The sequence below is a fragment of the Chinchilla lanigera genome, unplaced genomic scaffold (assembly GCF_000276665.1).
Source record: "Chinchilla lanigera isolate Chin_1 unplaced genomic scaffold, ChiLan1.0 scaffold00054, whole genome shotgun sequence".
Lineage (NCBI taxonomy): Eukaryota > Metazoa > Chordata > Mammalia > Rodentia > Chinchillidae > Chinchilla > Chinchilla lanigera.
Window position 1 is genome coordinate 4,921,261 of NW_004955455.1, and position 24,824 is coordinate 4,946,084.

General features: G+C 43.9%; 2 protein-coding genes across 4 annotated transcripts in view; one reads left to right on the plus strand and one right to left on the minus strand.

The window, feature by feature from the left end:
* LOC102027143 overlaps positions 1-6,707 on the minus strand; it is a 16,859-nt gene extending 10,152 nt beyond the window's left edge. Inside the window, exons 1-2 of the mRNA XM_013520308.1 lie at positions 6,551-6,707; positions 664-998 (exon numbers count right to left, since the gene is read on the minus strand). Of these exons, the coding sequence (XP_013375762.1) occupies positions 664-998; positions 6,551-6,707 (492 nt within the window). The remainder of the gene's footprint in view (positions 1-663; positions 999-6,550) is intronic.
* A 185-nt stretch (positions 6,708-6,892) lies between these two features.
* Osbp2 (oxysterol binding protein 2) overlaps positions 6,893-24,824 on the plus strand; it is a 182,026-nt gene continuing 164,094 nt past the window's right edge. For all 3 annotated transcript variants that reach the window (XM_005396279.1, XM_005396280.1, XM_005396281.1), the window contains exon 1: positions 6,893-7,563. In XM_005396279.1, coding sequence (XP_005396336.1) covers positions 6,947-7,563 — 617 coding nt within the window. In that variant the 5' untranslated portion in view covers positions 6,893-6,946. The remainder of the gene's footprint in view (positions 7,564-24,824) is intronic.

Below are 24,824 nucleotides of genomic sequence, written 5' to 3' on the forward strand. Positions count from 1 at the left end.
GAGTACTGGGATTACAGACGTGTGCCACCACACGTGGCTCTCCCTTTAAAAAAAAAAAAAAAATCTAGGTTTTATTTTATTTTTTGTCTTTTTGAGACAGGGTTTCACTATGCACTTCCGGCCGGCCTTGAACTCACTCTGTAGCCCAGGCTGGACTCGAACTCGCAGTGATCCTCCTGCCTCAGTCTCCCGAGCGCTGGGATTACAGGTGTGTGCCACCACGCCCGGCAAATCTAGATTTTAAATTAAAGAAAATCTCAAATATTTTATAATTTCATCCACCAATACATCTGTGTATCTCTACATATAAAACTTGGACAAACATAATCATAATACCACTATAAGGGTTAACGGAAACTAACACTACGGAGCGGTTTTCCGAATGAAAAGGTGGGTTCCGAGGCGAGCACACGGCGACCGCGGACCAACGCCTCGCTGCAGTCCGGCCCTGCGCGGCCCAGGCTCTGCGGCACCCGCGAACCCGCCCCCTCCACGATCTGAGGCTCCCGGGCCGGCACCCTGGGCTGCGGGGTCTCCCGTCCCAACCCTGCCGGCCACCGACGACGTAGCGTCTTGGAGCGGCGGCAGGGAAAATGGCGGTGACAGGAAGAATGGCGGTGGCAGGAAAAATGGCGGCCTCCTAGGAGGCCGCGTAGCCGTTACCTCGAGGGCGAGAGGGCGGGGCTGAAAGCTTGGTCCCTTTGGGCCGTGGGACTGCGCAGATCTGGGGCTTTGGCCGACCGCTGTGTTCCGGTGGGAGGAGACCGGGCGCCTCCTGCTGAGGCGGACGAACCCACGGTAGTGTCGAAGGTGAAGGTGAGGGCGCAGGCCGAGGCCGCTGGGGCCGTTAACCGGCGTCCGGTTGGTCTTTGTTCTCCCCGAAAACGCCCCGCCGGCTAACGCACACGCGCCCCCGCGTGCCCTTCGGGAAGATGTCCCTCCATTGGGAGAAGGCCTGGGTGCATAATATGAAAAAGCTGCTCCGAACGGTTCCCTAACTTTTTAAAAGGAAACTTTGCCGCATCTGGACGTTAGAAATGTAAAAAGGTTGCTGACGTGTGATAAAGTAGAATTGGAAAAATCATTTCACTTGTAAATGTCCATTTGCTTAAAAAAAAATCACAGAAAAGTCTGGAAGTGACTTTTAAAAATGGAGTTTGTAGATCATCTCTAGTAGCGACCCAAGGGTGACACTTCTGCATGTTTGTTCAGTGAGCTAAAGTACATGGAGCACAAGACGGAAAGAAGAGAAGAAGGTCCAGTACCGGACTGGTTACATGTAGAAGACGCTCCTATTATCGAAGCAGAAATCCTGACCTAACTGCAGCCGTGTTGTTCAGTGAAGTTGTAGTCCTTCTGTTCTCTGACACTGAACTCAGCTAAATCATATGATTTGTCATCAAACTGAAACTTCTGTGAAAGTTCCAGAAACAACTTTGCTATATACAGTTATGCTCACCACAAGATACCCATTGTACCATAACCTTCAGCTACAAGCTTATCTCATTCTTGTAACTTCTGCTTGCCACTGTCTATAAAATTTCCTTTCGTCTCTTGAGTTCTTGGTTATTGTTGACTCAATTTTTCCCTCAACATTACAACCTTTGGGATTATGGGTATATATGCCACCACACCTGGCTCAGAAGTACCCGTATTCTTTATGCGAGGTTGTGGTAGCCTTTGTGCAGGGTTGTGATTTGCAGAGTTCTTTTAATAGTTGTTAATTATAGGCATATATGTAGGAGAGCCTCTACTTTTTGGCTTTCTAGCTCTGCCTTTGCTTTGGTTTTGGTATAAGTGACTCTATTTTGATTCTGACAATTTTCATGTAACATGTATAATAAAATCAGTACTTTCTCAATATTCCCTATTAGTCTGCTTGGGCTGCTATAACAAAGTATCTGGCAGCCTAAACAAAAGAAATTTATTTCTCACAGTCCTGGAACCTAGAAAGTCTAAGGTCTAGGTGCCTGCTTATTTGGTTTCTCGCTAGAGTGAGGGTTCTCTTCCTAGCTTATAGATGGCTGTCTTTTTTTCTGTGTCTTCACATTGTGAGAGGGAACTCTGTGGAGTCTCTTCTTATAAGAACACTAATCTTGGCTGTGCGTGATGGTGCACACCTGTAATCCCTGTAATCTCAGCAGGAGGATCGATTCTAGGTCGAGATCACCCTGGGATACATAACCGACTTCAAGGCCAGCCTGAACTACACAGTGAGACCCTGTCTCAAAAAACAAAGAAACAAACAAGAAACAAAAACACTAAAAACAACCCCCAAAAGAACACTTATCCTTTTGGATTAAGGTCCCATCCTGTAAATTCATTTAACTTTATTTCCATACTCCAAACACAGACACACTGAGGGTAACAAAAGAATTTTGGAGGGACATAATTCAACCCAGAGCATGCACTGCCCAGTTGTCCCCAAAAGGTATTTCATAGTTGGTTTATTTGAATCATAATTTAAACAAAAGTTGCCTGTTGTATCTGGTTGATATGTTTTATTAATGTTGCTAATATTTTCATATTTCCATCTTTTACATAGATACTGTAATTTAATAAAACTGATCATTCAGATATAGATTTTTCTGTTCGGATTTGATTGATTCCTTGGATCACTTAGCATGTTCCTCTGTCCTGGTTTTCTTCTAAACTGATTGAGCTAGAAGCTTGACTAGATTCAATTTAGTTTTGGGTGAGATGGGGTGTAGGATCATATAAAAATAATCATAAATGGTGCTGTGGGGGCTGGGGATTTAGCTCAGCGGCAAAAGCGCCTGCCTGGCAAGCGCAAGGTCGTGAGTTCGGTTCCCGGTACCGGAGAAAAACCAAAAAATAAAAAAATAAATAAATAAATAAATGGTGCTGTGTATTTCTCACTGGTTCATATCAGGAAGCATATACTATTCTGTTGTTACACTTCTGGTGATGTTAACATTGATCAATACATTCAGTTGATGTCATCATAATCCTTTATGAAATTTTTCTTCAACTTTCTTGTTATGGTTTATGTTTGCGTGTCCCCCGAAAGCCTCATGTGCTCATAGGTGGGGCTTTTCTGAGGTGGCTGGATCTAGGGTGTGTGAACATGGATTATGGGTGTGATAATTGGATCAATCCACTGGTCAGATTAGCATAGGTTTGCTGACATTTTTTTTTGTTTGTTTGTTTCTTTGTTTTTTTGAGACAGGGTCTCACTATGTAGTTCAGGCTGGCCTTGAACTCGGTTATGTATCCCAGGCTGATCTCGACCTAGAATCGATCCTCCTGCTGAGATTACAGGGATTAGAGGCATGCAGCATCACGCACCAAGAAAATACATAGCTGAATGTATTTTCTGAAGACAGAAGGACCATCCTGGGTATGGGTGGCACCAGCCAACAGGCTTGTGGTCTGAATGTATTAAAAGGGGAAGGAAGGCTCACTGATGCTGCCTCCTGCCTGCCACACCATGGACTGTGTCTCCTCTGCCATGCTGTCCTACCTTGGAACCATCTGGTTATGGAATGAAACCTCTATAAACTAGGCTAAAAAACAAAAAACAAAAAACAAAAAACCTTTCTTCCTTTAACTTGTGGATATTTGGTGTTTTGTCCCACTGACAAGAAAGTAACTAAAACCCCACTCATTTAGTAGCTATTGATGATGGTCACCTTGATGATTTCACAGGGCTTTTCCAAGATGATGTTTTGTTCTAATTCCATCATGCTTTCTGCACTTACTAGGGAATCTTTCTATAAAGATTTTCCTGTTATAAATCTTGGGTTACTGTGACACACAGTTTATATTATAATGGGAAGATACAGGCTTACTTCTTTCCTTATATCAATTTCCAGAATAATAATGGGTACTGTAGCAACCACCAAGATAACCAGTGAGGTATATTTTTGTTTTTGTAACTTTTGGAACTTGTGGGTTTAACATATGGATTTTTATTTCAACCCCTTTGCAGTCATTCTTATTGGTGCTCAAATTGTCTCGCCTTTGGCCAGTAGGACTCCCTTTAAACTGGTTTCTGAATCCATTTGAAACAATAGGTATCAAATTCAGTGGTCTTGAATAGCCTTTTTGCTTTCTGGTATAATATGCTCCAGGTAGATGTTAATCTTACATATTTCTGCCCTAGACTTGGAGACACTATTTCTGTAAGGGGGAGGATTGGCATCGTGTGTGTGTGTGTGTGTGTGTGTGTGTGTGTTAGTGGGAATTGAGTCCAACACCTTCACAATGAGCTACATTCCCAGCCCTTTTATGTTATTTAAGTCTGAGACAGGGTCTTGCTAAGTATCTAAGTCAGTGATGGTACACCTTTTAGAGCTTTCAGCGATAACAAATAGCCTGCTGTGCCATCCATGTCATAGGTTTGCCACAACTGATCTAAGTCCTGCCTCACCCTCTCACAGTATTGGGATATAAGTTAATATCACTATTGCCTGGCTGGATCTGGCACTTTTATTTATTTATTTATTTATTTATTTATTTATACTTTAGTATGAGAATCTGGCACTTTTAAAGGTGAATAATCCTATTATCCACAGGAGCCATATTTTCTGATGGATTAAGGGCATTCCTCATAGTGTGGTGTCTCCCCAGCTCTGTCCCATGACTATCTTCCAAATATGCTGAGCTGTCTGTCATTTCCCAGACAAGCTGTTCTCTGCTGATTTGGTACTTTGTGCAAGCTGATTCCTTTGTCTGAATGCCTTCCTTGTCCCTCCTACTTTGTGCAAACCTTGCCCCTCCTATGATTCCTTCACCCACTTTGACAGAGCTAATGTCTCAGGCCCTGTCATTTTAAGGGAGCTTGGTGATTTACCAGACCAGTCAAAACATATTGTTAAGCATTTCTTAGTCACCTTCCGTCCTTGAGGATTTCTGCATATTGACACATAAACAGCAGGCACAACGCTTTTTCTATTGTGGCTGCTTCCCAAGCTTGTGAACTTTGGTTTCATCTCCTGCTCCAACCTCTGATTAATTCATTTCACTAAAACATTTTACAGAGCACTCTGTGGTTAAATAACCTAAAGAATGTTTACTAAGCAGCTACTACGCCAAATGTGCTTTACACACATGATTTTATTACAACCTCTGAAGTAGGTATTATCTTCATTATACAGATCAGCACAGGTACATTCTTAGGGAGGGTGAAGTTTCCACAGCCAAAGAATAGCTGAGTGGATTTCTTTAATGGGTTTACTCTCAAAGCCCTCAAAATTTGCTCTTCATGTCACTGTGCCTCAGAAGGTGGCCTCTGAGCCCGGCATGGTAGTGCATGCCTGTAATCCAAGCACTCTGAAAGGCTAAAGCAGGAGGATCACAAGTTTAGCTCTGTCTACCCTACCAACTTATCAAGACCCTGTCTCAGAATATAAATTTATCTTAAAAGGCTAGGATGTAGCTCAGTGCAAAGACTCTGGGCTCAGTCTACAGTAACCTCCCCGCCCATGTGATCCACCCGTATCAGAATCCCCTGCGCAGCTCATTAAATGCAAGCCCCTGAATTTCACCTCAGACCTTCTGAATCAGAATCCCGGGGAGATATGGATGGAAAACTAATTCTAGTCAGCTTCCTTGGGGCCAGTTTTAAACAATTCTTTTTGAATAGGCAAAACACACACCTCCACTCTACCCCATCTCCCAGTTGCCCAGTTCTCCTGAAACTCATTTATCTCCAGAAGCAGTCATTTTTCTGGTAGTAGTGGTCAGCCCTCTGGAGTCTGAGGACCATCACTGTACTTATGGGATAGCCCGAGATGGGTAAGTCTCTGCACTGCAGAGCTCATGGCAGAATTGCAGCTGTGATCACCATTTAAGGGCAAGTGACCCAGGAAGGGGTCTCAGTCACCGGTAAAGGTAGGAGGGACTACTGCTCAGCACATATCTCACCACCTGGTTCTTGGGGCTTTCGGTCTGCTCTATTCTGGCCACCACTTACTGCAGAAGGCAGTCCCTGGACAGGTGGTTTTGTCACAAGCAAAGATCAGGAACAGGCAGGTGGGTAAGGCAGCGTAAGGCACGTGAGTGGGAGCCAAGAGGACCCTGAGGAGGTCTAATCGGGAAGGGTCAGGGCATAAGCCCAATACTTTTCAATTGATTTCTGATCATTTCTAGTAAGCATCAAATCTTGCCCTGCAGATAGCCAAACTATGGACTTCTCTCTTGAAAAATGCACAAACTAGAAAACCTTCACAACTGCAATACTACGACCCAAGGATATCCAGGAGGTCCAACTTGAAGAACCCCACTTATAAATGAATGCCTTGCATAAAAATGCGTGCTTTACAAAACGCCCTATATGCGTTCAACGAACCTGAAGGGTATTGCTACTTGCAGCAAAGCGCCGTAGAAGCCAGCCGGCCCAGGCGGCGATGACGGTGGTACAGAAGACAGGTAATGGCAGAGATGGGGCGGGGAGGGGGGACAAGGAACGTCCTCAGTTTTTAGCGCCACCCAGCTGGGTCCCTGTCCTTCAGGCACATTTGGTGGTTTAAGAATGCCACACCTGCCGGGCCCTGCTTACTTCTTGGGTTTCAGGGAGCGAACCAACTCCGGCTGAGGGGCGGGGCGCGTTCAGGGGCGGGCTCCGCATTCATCATTGTTCCCCAGAGCTTGGCACCGCTTGGGCGGCAGGCGGGGCCCAAAGCGCGTGGTTCTTTCCGCGTTGCCGCTGGCCCGCCAAACTCTCGGCCGGGAGGTGTTTCCATCGCACCTTCTTAGGGTCAGCCCAAGGCAGAGCCTCGCAGCTCGAGGGCAGGATAACAGCCAGCTGGGGAGCGAGCGCGCGGGGTGCAGCGGAGGGACCGCCTGGCGAGGGCGCGCGCCCCCAGCGCTCGCCGCGCGCACGTGACGGCCCCGCCCGCCCCGCCCCGCTCGGCCCGATCCCGCGCTCCCGCCGTGCTCCCCGCCCAGCTCCGGCTCGGACGCGCTTCGGTCCGCGTGCTCTATGGGGAAAGCGGCCGCTCAGAGTCGAGGCGGCGGCTGCAGCGGCCGCTCGCGAGGGCTGTCGTCACTGTTCACTGTTGTCCCCTGCTTGTCGTGCCACACGGCGGCTCCAGGCATGAGCGCTGCCACGTCCGGCTCCGGGCTGGAGCCCAAGCCTCAGCCCCAGCTGGGTCCGGCCCCGGAGCGGGAGTCATCGGAACGCGTGCGGAGATCCGACCCTGGGTCCAGGACGTCGCCTGAGCCTCAGCCAGGCTCTGAGCAGGGAACGGAACTCCAGGGGCTGCGGCCGAGGTCAGAGTCGGCCCCCGGTGCAGCGGCTGGGTCGTTCACCAGGACCTTAGCAGAGCAGCTGACCCCGCTGGGGTCAGTAGTGGAGAGCGAGCTCCTGTTCAAACCCGAGTCGTTGTCAGTGCCAAAGCCCCTGCCTCTTCTGCGACCAGGACAGGCGAAGACGCCTCCTGGGCTTTCAGTGTCAGGCACTGGCTCGATCTCCAGTGACCCAGTGGTCTCTCTGCCTCTGGACAGCTACAAGGGCTGGCTTCTCAAGTGGACCAACTACCTGAAGGGCTACCAACGCCGCTGGTTTGTGCTCGGCAATGGTCTGCTCTCCTACTACAGGTAGGGAAGTGCCCAGGAGGGACATCCTTGGTGGGACATCCAGGGCTGGATGGTGGTGATCCACAGTGATGGTGATAGAGGGCCTCCAGGTTTGGAGGACAGTGCCACTAGGCTAGGGATGTTCGGGAGCATGTTCGCCAGAGAACCGCCAAGGGTTGGGGGCCCTGACCTCTGGCAAGGGTGGATGTGACCTATAGACATGACTTTGGCAAGCCTGGCTTTAATGGTGTGTGTGGAGGTGGGGTCCGGGAAGAGGGGCCTTAGTCCCTCTCAGATGTTGGTAGTTGTGGGGCCTGGGAAGCTAGTTGGAGTCAGCCCTCCAGAGTCCTTGCCCTTTTCTAGTTCACAAGTTAAGATCACAGTGTTAGCCATGGAGGGAAACAGTTGCCTTGTCCTTGCCCTGTGCCGGGGCCTCACTCATGGGGAGCGCTGCTGTTCCTCTTCAGGCAATTACTCAGTTTGTTTCCACCTTTCCCCACACACACTGGTTGCCAGGCCCTGGACTGGGTATAGCCAACTGCAGGGATATTGGACACCTTTCAGGGGCTAATTTTGGCATTTTGTGGAGAACCAGAAAGTGTTCTGCTGTCTTCTTTCCCATTCCAGAAGCAGCATGGGATTGAGAATTGCAGTCCAGTGGTGACAGAGCTCCCAGTATCTCCCCACTGAAGCTGGTTGGAAGGGGGAAGTTCCTGAAGGCTTCCTTCCCTTTCTTACCGCTGTCCCCTGGGTATCTTAATGGGATGGCTGGTTAAACGTTTGTGTTCTTGGAGTACTCTCAACCAGTGGTTCTCAAACTTGCACGAGTGTTAGAATTTCCTAAAGTGCTTGTTGGAACAAAATGAATGAGTTTCTGTACTTGGGGCAAGCGAGGGTCTGAGAGTTGGCTCAACTAGATCGGTCTTTCTTTCTGTCTGTCAGTCTCTTTTTCTTTCTTTCTGGTACTGGAAAATGAGTCCAGGGCCTTTGCACTGAACTACATTCCCAGAAGTTTTTTTGTTGCATATTTGGAGGTAGGATCTCACTGAGTTGCCCAGGCTGGGCTCAAAATTTGCAACCCCACTGCCTCAGCTTTCCAGAGTGCTCAGATTACAGGCATGCACCACAACACCATCTGAAAATTGGCTTTCTTTTTTTTCTTTTCTTTTTTTTTTTTTAGACAAGGTCTAGCTATGTAGTTTGGGCTGACCTTCAACTCACTATGTAATCCAGGCTGGCCTCAAAATCACTGCAATCTGCTTGCCTCAGCCTCCTAAATGCTGGGATTACAGGCGTGCACCACCATGCCTGGCCCTTCAATGTCAGTTTTGATAAAGTTGCAAATGTGAAGCTGAGTATTCAAGTCTGTAGATACTTGTACTGGGTGTGTCCTAATGCTCGTCACCCCTGTGCTTATCATTTCTGTGTTCTCTGTATTTAGTAGGTGGTACTAAACAGTAGCAGTCAAGGCAGTGTTTATGACTATAGAGTCCCGTAGGGGCAGGAAAGCCCAGTTCTAATGGAAATAAAACCTGACCTCATGCTTGTTTATCTTTGTTGGAATAGCAAAGATGTCCCATCTTTTTTCTTCAAATAACTATGTGTGATAGAAAAATATGGTGAACATTTAAGTTTAAAAATTTTATTACAGTAAAAGACACCCTGTCATTAATCCCCTCAAAATACTTCCCTTATTTTAAACACACTTATTTCATTGTTCTTGCCATTTTCTGAAGTAGTTCTGAAAGTCTTTTTTCTTTTAAGTCTTTTCATGTGTGTCTTTGGTTGTGCTCTTATGGTTGCTTTGGTGTCCTGAGGTGATTCAAAACTTTTACCTTTCGCGATCATTTGACTTATGGGGAAGAGCCAGAAGTTGTGTGGTGCCTGATGTGGTGGAAAAGGTGGGTGAACACACACCCTGATGTTTTTACAGACCCACTTCTCTGTTTGATGGCACTCAGCAGTAGCATTCACCGTATTTTTAATCAGACCTTGTGAAGATACTCATGAAAGAGACTTCCAGAACTGCTTCAGAGAGTTGTAAGAACAGTGGGATAAGAGTATTTGAAGCAAGGGGAAGTATTTTGAAGGGGGTTACTGGCAACATGTCTTTTACTGTAATAAATTTTTAAAATTTAAATGTTCATTATATATCGTGTTCACCCCTTATACATGGTTATCATTTGAAGGTAAACTCAAATTTGCAGGTGCCTTAGGTAATTAGGAAAGTTTCTTGCATCTTACTGACTCATAAGGTTGTGAAGACAAATCCTGGGGAAAGGAGGGAGTGCGAACAATGTGTGTGTGTGTGTGCGCTTGCATAGTCCAGCTCAGAAATTTCATTTTTGGATACTTCTAGATTCCAGGGTGGGCAGAATTGTTGCTTGACTCACCTGGGTGGAATGAATGAGTCCTTACATTTATGCAGCCTCATGTTCTTGTTTAGTTCCGTTTGAAGGTGGCCAGGAAAGTGAGGCTGAATGAATGAACTTCAGTGGCTTACCCAGAGGCACCCAGCTTACAAACTATGTGTCTGAATGCCACAAGGGGTGAGTAAGTCCAGCTGCAGAAAAGGCCTTTTTGAAGTGGAGCTGGAATGGCAACTTTTCTGAGCCCCAAGTTCTACCTTCCAAGAATGCTTTGGTCTCCTCCTCCATCTGCCTCTCAGCACTTCAGACGTTTGATGACACTCTCCTGTCCCTACTTCTGATCCGAGTCGCTCCTTCAAGCCCAGTTGTAGCCATCCTGCTAGCCAAGATCAAGGACCAAACATCCTCCTTGTAACCGTGACAGCAGCAGGGTGCCCTGTTGAATTGGCTTCCTTTATTATCTCCTCTTCTCTCCAGATCTCAGTAGTTCACCAAGTGTGTATGGCTTGGATAGAGGCAAGATTTGGGTGCTTGTGAGTAGAAAACAGAGTGAAAGAATTTTTAATTCACAATCTCTGTTCTGTAGAGGATGGTAGAGTCAGGATTACCTGGTGGTAAGTATGGGTGGTGGAGAAGGAATCAGATGTTTCTCTAGCTACCTTCTCTGCTGGAAAAAACATTCTTAATTTTAAAAACAATTTTAGTGGAAACATGGTGATTGGAGAAAACGTAGACACCTATTTCTTGGGCCCCCTGCCGTCTGTCCCAGATTTATCATCTGGCTTTTGTTTTGTTTTGTTTTGTTTTTGAGAGAGGGTCTCACTTTGTAATTCAGGCTGGCCGTGAACTCACAATCCTCCTCCCTCCTCCTCCTGAGTGCTTAGGATTATAGGTATATGCCACCATGCCTGGGTCATCTGGTTTTTTCACTCCAGGATAACCAGCATCTCAAATCTTAGTCACCCTCTCCTTTCTTTGATACCATCAACACATAATTTTAAAAGCCCATTAAAATGTAACCTTTTTAAAATTTAATTTAACTTAAATTTTTTTGTCTTTTTGAGACAGAGTTTTGCTATGAAAGCTCAGGCTGGCCTTGAGCTTACTTTGTAGCCCAGGCTGGCCTCAAACTCGCAATGATCCTCCTGCCTCAGCCTCCAGAGTGCTGAGATTACAGGCGTGTGCCACCACACCCAGAAATTCTTTGTATTTTATAAAAAAGGTCAGTCAGTCTGTATCCATCTATCCATCCACTCACCCACCCATCCATCCATCAATCCACCCATCCGGGTTTCATGGGATTTTTTTTTTGTGATGCTGAGGATTGAACCCAGGGTCTTTGTGCTTTACTGCTGAGCTATACCCCTCCCTCTCATGGAGTTATTTTGACCATTGTGTAAAGTCCAGTGTGAGTATAGCCCCTTTTATTTATGCATGTTCCTGTTGCTGGCTTATTATGGAAATTCTTGTACACACGTAGGACTTCCTTTTGGGTGAAATTGCTGATTTTGAGAGAAAGTAAATGTTCACCTTACGTAATGCTAAATTGTCTCCAAAGCATTAGAACAATTTATACTCCTACCAGCAGTGAATAAGAGATTCTGTGTATTTATATCCTGTGTAACACTTGGTATCATCAGGGTTGATTTTACGAATTTAATGGGTATAACTGTCATATCTCATTGCAGTCTTTTTTAAATTTTTTTTTGAGACAAGGTCTCACAGTATAGTTCAGGATGTCCTTCAGTACACTATGTACCTGAGGCTGGCCTTGAACTCAGTGATCCTCCTGCTTCAGCCTCCTGTGTGCTGTGGATGCAAGTGTGCGCCACCATACCTGGCTTATTGGAGTCTTGACCTGCGTTTCAATCCCCATTATTTTTACCTTAGTAGAAAAACAGTAAGAGTTTAGGTTAAGATTTTTTCCTTTAGATGTGGCTTCTTCAGGTCATTTGCCCTGGATTTTATTTGAAAAGCTCCTGCCTGGCAAGCATGAGGCCCTGAGTTTGATTCCCAGTACCAAAAAAAAAAAAAAAGAAAAAAAGAAAAAAAAAGGAAAAGCTCATTTGATTGCTTAAGCTTATTCTAAGGGAGATAGTGCATAATGCCAACAGATGAACTTAGTAACATTTATATTATCCAAAAAAATGGTCCTTGTAAATATTGCCACATGTAAAAAGTTATTTCTGGAAGCTACGGGTAGTTATCAGCAGAGTTTTACCTCTTTCCAATAATGTGCTAGGAATATAAATAAGGAGATGAGATTTTTATTCTGTTGCTTGGCACTCTTAATTATGTCTATTCAGATACCAACAAAGAGAATATGGTTTTGTATTGTATTATTTTGGTTGTTAGTTACCATTTTAAATATTTCATACCTAGTTCTGGTCTCACAGGGGACATGTAATTACATAAAATTAGGGAAAAATTCATAAAGAATACAGAATTTTCATAGATGTTGGCTTTGATTGAAATCCCAGCTACTCAGGAGACTGAGCCAGGAGGACTGCAAATTTGTGAACAGCCCGGGCAATTTAGTGAAATCTGGTCTCAAAAAATAACAAAATAACAAAATTAAAAGGACTGAGTTGTAGCTCAGTGCTTGCTGGGTTCAATCCCCAATACCAGGGAAAGACAAGTATTCTGAGTACAACCTTTATCCACATTGACAACAACACTGATTAGATTTGGCAAATTTCTGCTGTTTATACTACTTATACCTTTGGCAACATTGTATTTATATATTTATTTTTTGGTACCGAGAATTGAATTCGGGACCTTACCCTTGCCAAGCAGGCGCTTGTGCCGCTAAGCTATATCCCCAGCTTGGCAACATTGTAAATGACATTCCCCGATGATTTCCCTCTCTCCTGTTTTTTTTTTTCTTTCTTTCTTTTGAGACAGGGTCTCACTATATAGTCCAGGCTGGCCTCGAATTCATGGCAGTCCTCCTGCCTTGGTCTCCCGAGTGCTGGGATTAAGAAGATGGTTTAAAACAGCAGCATATATTTTAATTTATTTATTGTTCAGACTGATCTATGCTTAGTAATGGCTGAGCCAGTCATCAGGGAAGACCTCAAAGAAAGTAGTCTAGGTATATAAGAGAGAAGGTTCTGGGCAAATGGAAGTAAATTTTAAAACCCTCTGGCTAAGGAATACCACCAACTCCTAGAGTGCCCAGTCTGTATGTAGGACACCAGCAGCTTAACCTGCAGACATGCTTACTCGGTTTCACATTTTTTGGGAGTACTTTGTAATGGGTGATCTTTTTCATTCCCTCCCTCCCTCCCTCCCTGTATTACTGAAATTGACATCGAAAACACCACAGTATTGAATATTTGTTGATATGAGTCCATGTTTGGGTGGGGGCCAGTAACAGAGATGGCACCCAAGATATCTGCCTCTAGGTGGATCGTGTGCTCATTCCAAGTCAACTCTCAAAAGCCTGTTCTTGTGGAAATTGGGCACCAAGAAATAGTGTAGTGTTTTCTTTTGTTTGTATTTTTGAGATAGGGTCTCGCTATGCAGTTCAGGCTGGCCTTGAGCTCACTTTGTAGCCCAGACTGGTCTCGAACTCACAACAATCCTCCTGCCTCAGCCTCGCAAGTGCTGGGATTACAGGTGTATGCCACCAAGCCTGGCTCTTTGAAGTCTTTTCAATATCAATTTCAATAATACTAGAAGGAAGAAAGAATGGAGACAGAGAAGACCGTCCACTGCAGTGATCCCTGAAGTGTAAAATGAGAAAGTAGGTCTGCCTGTTAAGTCATTGGTGTCCTACATACAGGTTGGGGGCCTAGGAAGTGGCCTTGTTATATTGGGTTTGGCTTTCATTTGAAGTAACATTTAATATTTCATACTAAAAGACTGTTAGGCTGAAAAGAATTGCACAGGTTGCTGATGCGGAAGTATGTGAAGGATATTTGCTTAATATCTAGCACAGGATGTTGCAAAGAGGTAACAAATGGGCTGACAGTGTATTTTGGAGCACAGCGTATGCCAATCATTCTTAGCAAGTTCTGGGGACACGAATTGTCATTTTCCTGACAAACCTGTACCTCCTCCTAACTTTCCTCTTTCTATAAATAGCTGGAATCCTGACTCATATTTGCTGCCTCCTCCCTTCCGCATCCTACATTAGGTGGAATTTCCAAACCTTATCTCTCTCCTTTAGTCCCTCCTCTCCATCCCTGCTGCCACATAATGGTGCCAGTCTGCCTTTTGTTTACCTGGTGTCTCAGCTTCCAAAGGCCGCCCTGTACAGAGCAGCCCTCCTTGGTGCTGGCTCTCTACCGTTATGTCTCTGGGTTCATGTCAGTTTCCCCAGGATTCTCTTTCAACTATTTATCTCCTGTTTAAGCAGATTCTTTTATTGAAGTCATCCTACTTGAGATATTTATTGTGGCCATGGTTGCTTCAAGGATTGGCTCTCCCTCCTCTGGGAGCTTACAGGGTATGCCTATGGGCACCACTGCAGCCAACTTTGTGCCAAGAGGGCACCGCCACCAACATCAACATCTTTGTATTTCGAATAGAGCCTAGCATGTTGCTTTGGCACTGAAAAGTGGCCATAGTTTGGTCTGTGAATGGGTAAGTGAATGAATGAGAATTGCTTGTGAGTTTATGGGATTTCCAAAAGTCAAATGTGCTAGCGCCAACCTTAGATTTTCCTTCATTTGTCTTCAATTTCAAAAATTTGTCTACTGAAATAAGATTGGGAAGATACATTAGAGATTACGGGCTTAAGCCAGGAGTGTCAGAAAAACAGCAGTTAAGGAATATGGGTGTAATATGTTGAGGTTTGAATGTGTGGCAATAGGGGATTCAATACATTAATACTGTGTTTCTTATTTCTTTTCTTTTCTTTTTTTGAGCCTGGGTTTCACTGTGCAGTTCAGGCTGGCTTTGAACTCACTTTGTAGCCCAGGCTGGCCTCAAACTTGCACTGATCCTCCTGCCTCAGCTTGCTGAGTGCTGGGACTACAGGTGTGCACTGCCACACCCAGCTTGCTTTGGTTTGCTCTTTTTCTTTCTTTTTCTCTTTCTGTCCTCCCTTTCTCCCCTCCTTTTCTTTCTTTCTTTCTTTCTTTCTTTCTTTCTTTCTTTCTTTCTTTCTTTCTTTCTTTCTTTCTTTCTTTCTTTCTCTTGCTTCTCTCTCTCTCTGTCTCTCTCTCTCTCGACAGGGTCTTGCTATGTAGTCCAGCCTGGCCTTGAACTCATTGTGTAACACAGCTGGCTTTGAGCTCAGTGATCCTCTTGCCTCAGCCTCCCCAGTACTGGGATTACAGGCATGTATCATAATCCATGATCATTCAATACCTTATTTTTGAAGTCCTTTGTGTATTTCCTTAGAATTGTGTTTGTGCATGTGTTCTGTATCTACCTAAGATGATATGCCACTTTGTAAAGTTCTCAGTGGCTAAAGGAATGGCAATAAAAGAATGATAATAAGCTTTTTTAAAGTTTAAAAAAATATTAGAATTCCTTGTTTTTGGTTACTGGGGATTAAATCTAGAGCCTTTACACTAACCTGCATCCTCAGCCCTTTTTTATATTTATTTTTAAATTTTTAGACAGTGTCTTGCTAAGGCCTTGAGTTGTCCAGGCTGGGCTCAACCTTGCAAACCTTCTACCTCAGCCTTCCAGACTGCTGAGATTATATGCACACACTACTATGCCCAGCCTTAAAACATTTTAAACTAGCTTCCTATACATCTGTTGATTGCCTTGCATGTGTTATATATGGGGAGCAGCCCACGGATCAAGATGAAGCCTCTACCTTAAACTGAGTGTCCAGTTAGATAATAGGACTTTCCATCTGGGCGCTACTGCTATGCAGATGTCAGAGTGACTTCCAGTTCACTGTTTCGGTGTGGGAGCGCTGCCCTTGACATCCTGTTATGTAGGGGAAGAAATAGAAGCTCACAGACAGTGTCAGGACTCAATTCTCTGACTCAGCCCATTATGGTTTGTGTCTAGATGTCCCCCAAAGCACTCACAGGACTTTTTCAGAGGTGGCTGAATCTAGAGTGTGTGATGCTGGGGTTAAGGGAGTGTGATTAGTAAATCAGTCCACTGATTGGTTTGGCACAGTTAGGGTTAGGACTAAGGGTGTGTGTGCTGCACCCACCCTAGGGCAGGTAGCCTGCATACAATATAAGGGATAGAGAGAGTCTTGTCTCTCCTTTGTTGCTTTTGCTGTCTTCTGGGTGCCATGGTCTGTTCTCTGCCATGTGCCATTGTGCCTTGGAGCCAGCAGATTGTGGATTTAAACCTCTACAAACTGTGAGCTAAATAAACCTCTTCCCCTTTAACTCTGGGTGTTGGGTATTTTTTCCCAGCAATGCGAAAAGCGACCAAGACACAGCCCTTGCAAAGAGTGTCTACTCATTTCCCATCCTCACTGGGGTCTTGTCCAAGACCCATCTCCTGTTTCCTGAATTCCTAGGAGGACTCGTAAAACTCAGCGTACACACTAGTTGTACCTATGGCTATGCTTTATTTTTTTTAAAAAAGGATCCAAACAAAGCACACTCAGCAAAGAAAGGGGAAGGGGGCACGAGGCAAAGTTCAGGGAAAATAAGATGCAAGCTTCCAAGGATCTTCTAGTGGTATCATACAAGACACATTTAATTCCTGCAGCAACAGGTTGTGACAATGCATGTGAAACATTGCTGACCAGGGACACGCATTGGAGACTTAGAGACCAGGGGTTTTGCTAGGGCTGCTCACAGGGGTACCTTCTGCTTGGCATGTACCTAATACCAGGTACCCAGAAGGGAAAGCAGATACTCAACATATATCATGTTATTGTGTAAGCAGCTTAGGCAGTGAGTCACCTTATCCATTAGGGAATAGTGGGAACCTTTTGGAAGTTCAGAGGTCCCAGATGCCAGTTAAGGGCCAACCTTGGAAGCAGGCTTTGGAAAGGATGTGCAGTCTCAGGCCTACTATGTGAATGAACTTTTTTTGTGGTACTAGGGATTGAAGCTAGGTTTTCATATTGAGCCACACTCCCCCCTTTTTAGATTTTGAGACAAGGTCTTCTTCATAAGTTGCTAAATTGCCTATACTATATTGAGCTCAAACTTGGAATCTTCCTGCCTCAGCCTTGGATTACAGGTGTGCACCTGCTGCTGATGTGCGTGAGATTATAGGCGTGCTCCAGCTACTGAATCTTGTAATTTCCATGGGAAGAGGGGAGGATTTGTTGGTCCATGATGAGGGCCTCCTGAGTAGTTTGGAATTGTTTGTGACAGTGAGCACACACTACACTTGGCTGTGTTGTTTACTGCTCTCCTGCGCTGCCAACAGCATGCAAGGCAGGGTGGCCTGTTTCCTGGACAACTGTGCCAGACACTGGCATGTGGGAAGGAGGAGATGGTAAGAACCACCCCTGAACAAAATTGTAACTGGCAGCTTGCTGTGTGCTGAATCATGCACCAGGTGTCACCACACAGAGATGTGGCTTTCGGAAGCACCTTTCATGACCATATGCTGGAGTAAAGTGTCACGGAATTTTGGAATCATGCCGGGTGCTACCTGCTTTTTTCTTTTATGTGTGATGGTTTCGAGCAACTGTTTCCGTGTTTAAGAGGTCTCCGAGTTCTGATCACTTAGTGGTGCTTAGCTCCTTCTGGCACCTCGTCACGTGCTCAGCCACAGCTCTGCACATTTAACACCAATTTAACAATCCCACACCATTTGATCTGCAGTGCTGGGCCCTTGCCCAAAACCAAGAAGAGGGCGGATGGCATTGCAGTGCTTGATGGGAAGCTTGCAGATCGTGTTGTCCTTTGAAGCAATATTGGGTGCTGCTGTAATACCGTATGTGGCTTCTCTGGGGTTACCAGGTGCAGTCCTGATGCCAGGCAGATTTTCAGCCCTTGCAAGCTTGGTCCACCTCCCTTTCTTCTGTTTCTCCCCTTCCCCTGACCTTGATTCTTCTTTGGCCTGGCTTGTTTTACTCCCCCTCCACAAAACGTGTGCTTTCTTTTTTTCTTTTTTCTTTTTTCTTTTTTTTGTCTTTTTGAGACAGGGTCTCACTTCATGGTTCAGGCTGGCCTTGAGCTCACTTTGTAGCCCAGGCTGGTCTTGAACTCGCAATGATCCTCCTGCCTCAGCCTCCCAAGGGCTAGGATTACAGGAGTGTGCCACCATGCCCGGCTTCACTATGTGCCTTTTATTCTCCCTTTATGATCTGCATGCCTGCTAGGAGGACTCCTCCTCATTGCTATTGAGATCCCAGCTAGACAGTTTTAATGTCAGGGTTATCTCAATATGGACATGCCTGCATTCCTCCAGCAAAAACCTGGAGGAATCCTTTCTCTGGATGCCCTTTGTTCATTATGACGTTTGGTCATGCACCCCTGTTAGCTAGTTGTTGGTCCATCTCCTTTCATTAGACCAACACTTCCCTCCTTCTCACCAGAGCAGGGTATCTTTACTGTGTTGTCCTTAGGAGGCTGGTCATAGTGCTTTATACAGTAGACTCTCAACTTTCAGAGAAGTCTTTTTATAGAAAACATTTTGTACGCTAGAGATGTAGCTGTGTAGTAGAGTATATGGTTAGCATGAGTGAAGCCCTAGTTAGGTTCAATTCCCAGCATCAGCACCCGCCACCCCAAAAAAGAAGAAAACTCACTTTGTAATGTTATATTTTTCATGCTATAAAGACCCAGCAGTCTGGACTGTACCCAGGGAGAGTCACCAAACTGGTGGAGAAAGGAGTGACCACAGGGACTAAATATGTCCCAGCTTGTCGGCCTCTTTTTCTTAAATTTAGCATGAGCCAAGGGTACACAAGGGTATTGAGAGATGGTTGTATTAAATTATGTATAAAATGCCAGGGGTAGTGGCGCACACCTGCGATCCCAGCACCTGGGAGGCTGAAGCAGCTGTGAGTTCGAGGTCAGCCTGAACTACAAAGTGAGACTTTGTCTCAAAAGATGCTTGGTAGCTTCTTCTTTGGGAAACACCAAATGGTGGGTGATTTTGGTGCAGGGAGAGGACCTGAAGGCCCTTAGGGAGTCAGGAATGGGTGGTTGCAATGGCTTTCATAGAGGCTTCAGCAGTGGCCTGTGAGGCTACGATCCCAGCTGTGATAGGGGCTGGGGCCAAGGCCAAGGGTCTCACAGAGGCAAGGTGAAGACAACAGTGGATCGTCATCACCAAGCTGGCCTGCTGATACAGGACATGCAGATCAAGTCCATGGAGGAGGTCTGTGTTTTCTCCCTGCTCAGTAAGGAGTCTGGGATCATTGACATTTTCCTGGGGCATCCCTCAAGAATAAGTTTTGAAGGTTATACTAGTGTAGAAGCAGATTTGTGCTGGCCAGGGCACCAGGTTCAAAGCATTTGTTGCCGTCAGTGACTGCAATAGTCATGTTGGTCTGGATGTTGTGTGCTCCAAGGAGTAGCCACTGCTGTCTGAGCCATACCATGGAAAGGCTACTGGAGAACAAGACTGGCCAGCTCCACACTGTCCCTTGCAAGGTGACAGGTCACTGTACCTCTGTTAGTGTACCTCCTCCCCTCCACTGGTGACACTGGCATCATCTCAGCCCCACGTCTAAGAAAGTCCAGATGATGGTGGTACGGGTGACTGCTGCACCTCTGCCACGGGCTGCACTGCCTCTCTGGGCACCTTTGCCAAGGCCACTTTGACACCATTTCCAAGGTATATAGCTCTCCAACCCTGGCTTCTGAAAAGAGACCGTTGTTCACCAAGTCTCCCTGCCAGTAATTCACTGACTATCTTGTGAAAATCCACACTAGAGTCTCCATGCAGAGGACTCAGGCTCCAGATATACCTGCATCATAGGGTTTCTACGTAAGAAAAATAAATTGAATGAAACCTAAGAACAAATGGTAACAAAATAATCCCCTGTTACGAAGAGTTTTAAACATATATAAGAGTAAACAGTAGTATAATGGTGCCTCCTGTTTGTGTGTTACCTAACTTCACCAGTGATTAACTTCTAGGCCAATCTTATTTCTTCTCAGCCTCCTTCTCATCATTTTAAAGTGACCCCCCCAAGTATATTTCACCTATAAATGTTTCATTGTCTCTCTCTGTCTCTCTCTTGAGACAGGGTCTCACTATGTAATTCTGGCTAGCATTGAACTCACTATGTAGCCCAGGCTGGCCTGGAGCTCATGGTGGTCCTCCTGCCTCAGCCTTCCAAGCGTTGGGATTACAGGTATGTGCCACCATGCCAAGCTTTGTTGTGTATTTCTAAAACACCCACAATACTATTGTTACAACTGAAACAAATTAATGTGAATTTTTTTTATTATCATACAATGTCCGGTCAGTTAATGGTTCAAAAATCTCAAATGTCATAATTGGGTTTATTGGATACATTTGTTTGTAGCAAGGTCCAAAAAGAATTTTTCCTTTCCCTTTCCTTCCCTTTCCCCTCCTTCCTCCCTTGTTTCCCTTCCCATTTGAATATGTTCTTCCTATTTGCCCATGTCTGTCCTACCTTATGCTCCTCATTTATCCTTCGGGCTTCTCACACAAGAGAAGCAATGCAATATTATGAAATATTTCAACTTGTGTGTTCAATTTATTTCACTTAAGATTGTGGTCTTGAAGTGCATCTGTTTTCCTACAGATGATTCACATTTATCCTTCATTATGGCAGATTACTATTCCATTGTGTATAAATACCACTTTTTCTCTTCCTTCATCTTTGATAGGCATATAGGCTGTTTCCAAGATTGAGCTATTATAATGTGCTGATGTAAACATAGGTATGTATATGTCAGTGTGGTATGATTCTTTCAGTTCTTTCAGGAAGATACCTACAAGGGGAATAGTTGGGTCAAATGGAAGCTCTAGTTCTAGCTCTCTGAGGAATCTCCATACCAACCTCAACAATGGTTGTACCAGTTTACACTCCCACCAGCAATAGAGAAGGGTTCTTTTTTTCCCCATAGCCTCACTGGTATGTGTTATTGGTTGATTTCTTGATGATAGCCATTCTTTCTGGGATGAGATGGAGTCTTGGTGTTGTTTTAATTTGCATTTGTTGAATGACCAGTGGTGTTGAGCATTTTTGCATGTATTTATTTTCTGTTTGTACGTATTCATCTGAGAAATGTCTACTCATTTCAGATGCCCATTTTTGGACTGGGTCTCTAAATTTGGAGGGTCTTTTTTTTGAGTTCTTTATATATTCTAGATGTTAGTCCTTTGAGGAGTAGCTGGTAACATTTTTTCCCACACTGTGGGTTGTCTCTTCACTCTTGGTAGTTTCTTTTGCTGTGAAGAAGCTTTTTAATTTGATGTGATCCTCCTTGTTGATTCGTTGTAATATTTCCTGTGTGATTGGGTCTTTGTTCATTAAGTCTTTGCCTATACCTATGTCTTCTTGTTTTCTACCAGTTATGTCTTCTAGGAGATTAAATGTTTCCATTTCAGTATTCCATTGCCATTTTAGTTAGTGCATGATGGAAGGTATGAGTCTAGGTTCAATTTCTGGCATGTGGAAAGCAAGTTTTCTCAGCACCATTTGTTAAAGAGGCTAACTTTCTTCTAGTGAAGGTGTTTGACCCCTTTGTCAAAGATAAGGTAGTCAGGGGTGCTTGGAGTTGTTTCTGGCTCTTCTGTTCTGTTCCACTGATCCTTGGATCTGGTTTTTTGTTTGTTTGTTTGTTTCTGTCAGTATCATGCTGTTTGTATCATAGTGGCTTTGTAGTGTAACTTCAAATCAGGGATTGTGACACTCCCTGCCTTGCCCTTTTTGCCCCGAATTCCTTTTTTTCTCCCTCCAGAATTGCTTTTGCTATTTTAGGTCTCTTCTAGTACCATATAAATTTTAGGATTATTTTCTGTAGTTCTGTGTGGTATGCTATTGGCATTTTGATTGGAATTAAATCCGTGTAACAGTTTTGGAAGTATGGCCATTTTCACTGTATTGGTCCTGCCTATCAAAGAACAGGGGATATCCTTCCATTTTCTGATATTCCTTTCCATCTCCTTTTTGAGAATACTATAGTTTTTAACGTATGGATCTTTCACGCTCTTTGTTAGATTGATTTCTAAGTGTTTGTGTTTGATTTTCTTGATGCTATTGTGAAAGGTGCTGTTTCCCTAATTTCTCTCTCAAGTGAGTTTGTTATTTGTGTTCAGGAATGCATTGATTTTTGAGGATTGACTTTGTATCCTGCTGTGCTGCTGAATTTGGTTATTAAATCTAGAAGTCTTTTGGTGGAGTTTTTTAGGTTGTTGTGGTCAGGGTTTATAAGGAAATCAATTTAAGACAGGACACATAATTTATAAGATTATTTTATAGTAGTCACACAAAGAGTCATATACAAAGAGTGCAGGAAATCTGTCCACACACTAAAGACCTATGGCAATGCCCCCCACTAGTCCAACTGGAGGCCAAGAGCCCACGACAATGTCTCATGCAGGCCTGTTTCAAAGATCTGTGCTAAGAAGGCCCCAAGGTCAGCGGTGGAAGCTAGAAAGTCTGTGCCAGTGGGATGGCCAGGGTGAGGGATCTGCCCTGGAGCCAGGAAGTGACAGTTAAAGTAAGAACCAGAGCTCCCCTGAAAAGCACCACATCCATCCTCAGCAACAGCGAAGTCTCGAGCTCCTCTAAGAACAGCTGAGCCCACATCTGGAAGGCCAGTGTGACAAGCCTTTCCAGACATTGAACAGCACACCACCTTCCCCTGCAGAGCAAAGAAGTGATGTTTGGAGTAAGGACCAGAGCTCCCCAAAGTAAACCACAGCCATTCTCAGTGACAACGAGATCCCAAGCTCCTCCAGTGATGAGAAGAGCTGAGTTCATATCAGGAAAGCCAGCATGACAAGCTCCTCCAGGAGAACCAACAGCCCCAAGAAAACCAGCAGCTCCTTAACAGCATTGCTTCTTCTTCAGTTCTCCTTTTTATTTTGTTGGCAACAATCCTCAGGTGGGCCTTCTACATCCAGGACCACACTGATTCACTTCAGCTGGGTGTTACATGTTGACCACCAGTTGTCAGTTCACCATAGGGGTCTTCTATGTAGAGTATAATGTCGTTAGCAAATAATGATAATTTAACGTTTTCCTTTCCTATCTATATTCCTTTTATTTGTTTCTCTTGGCTAATGTTTCCAGAACTATACTGAACAGAAATGGTGATAGTGGGCATCCTTGTTCCTGATTTTAGAGTGAAATTTTTGAGTTTTTCACCATTTAGTATGATGTTGACCGTTGGTCTTAGATGGCTTTTTATCAGGTTGAGATAAAGACCTTATATTCCAGTGCTCCATAGGGCTTTTATCATGAATGGGCATTGCACTTTGTGAAATGCTTTTTTTCTGCATCTATTGCGATGATCATGTGGTTTGTGTTCTTGGTTCTGTTAATGTGGTGTATTACATTTATTGATTTGCACATGTTGAATCATCCCTGCATCCCTGGGATGAATCTGACTCGGTCATGGTGTATAATCTTCATGATGATTTGCTGAATTTTGTTTGCCAGTATCTTCCTAAGGATTTCTGCATCCATGTTCATTAAGAAGACTGGCCTATAGTTTTTTTTTTTGTTGTGGGGGGTTGGATCCTTCTCAGGTTTTGGTATCAGGGTAATGCTTGCCTCTAGGAGTGAGTTTGGTAGTACTGCTTCCATTTCAATTTCATTAAAGAGTTTTAGGCATAGTAGCATTAGATCATCTCTAACATTCTTGTAGAATTCAGCAGTGAATCCACCAGGACCAGAGCTTTCCTTTGTTGGTAGTCTTTTTTTAATTACTTCTTCAATTTCATTGGCTGATATTGGATTATTTAGAATTTTATATCTTCTTGATCCAGCTTTGGTAATTCATATATATCTAGGAATCTGTCCATTTCTTCTGGGTTTTTCATCTTGTTAGACTGCAGGTTCTCAAAGTAGATTTTGATGATCTGAATTTCTGCAGGATCTGTTGTGATTTTCTCTTTTCATTCTTAATTGCATGGATTTGTCTTTTCTGTCCTTTTTTAAAGGTTGGCTAAGGGTTTGTCTATTTTATTTAATCTCTCAAAGAACCAGCTCTTCTATTCATGAGTCCTTGTATTGTTTTCTTAGTTTCAAATGCATAATTTCTGCACTGACCTTTATAATTTCCTCCCTTATATGTTTAGCTCCCTTTGAGTCTAGCTTACTCTTCTTTTTGTAGAATCCTGAGGTTTAACATTAGGTTATTTATTTGGGCTTGCTCTGTTTTTCTGATGTAGGAATTCACCACTATAAATTTCCCTTGTAGGACTGCTTTCATTGTATCCCATGAGTTTCCACATGTCATATTGGCCTTATTGTTTAATGTAGAAACTAATTTCTTCTTTAATTTCATCTGTGACCCATTGGTTGTTCAGGAGAGTGTTATTTAATTTCCATGTGTTTATGTAGTTTTTGTGGTTTCTTTTGCCATTGATTTCTGATTTCATTACAGTATTATTTAATAATATGCATGGGATAATTTCAGTGCCTTTACATTTACTTAAGTATGTTCTGTGAAGCTAGTATGTGGTCTGTTTTGAAGAAAGTCTTGTGTGCTGCTGAAAAGAATGTGTATTCTGTTTTTGTTGGGTAGAACACTCTGTAGATATCTATTAAGTTGATTTGTTAAAAGGTTTCATTCAGGAATTATCTTATTTCTCTATTTTGAAAGATATTTTTTCTGAGTATATCAATCTCTAATTTTTTTGTTAATTTTTTTTGTTTAGTTGATCTGTTTGCAACAGTGGGGTATTGAGGTCTTCCATTGTATTAGTGCTTATCTTAATTTTCAAATTAATTAGTGCTTGTTTTATATAATTGGGTGTGCTGACATTTGGTATATTTATATTTTTTTATTATTATGTCTTCCTCTTGGATTGTTTCCTTAACAAGTATATTGTGACCTTCTTTGTCTTTTCTGATCAGTCTTT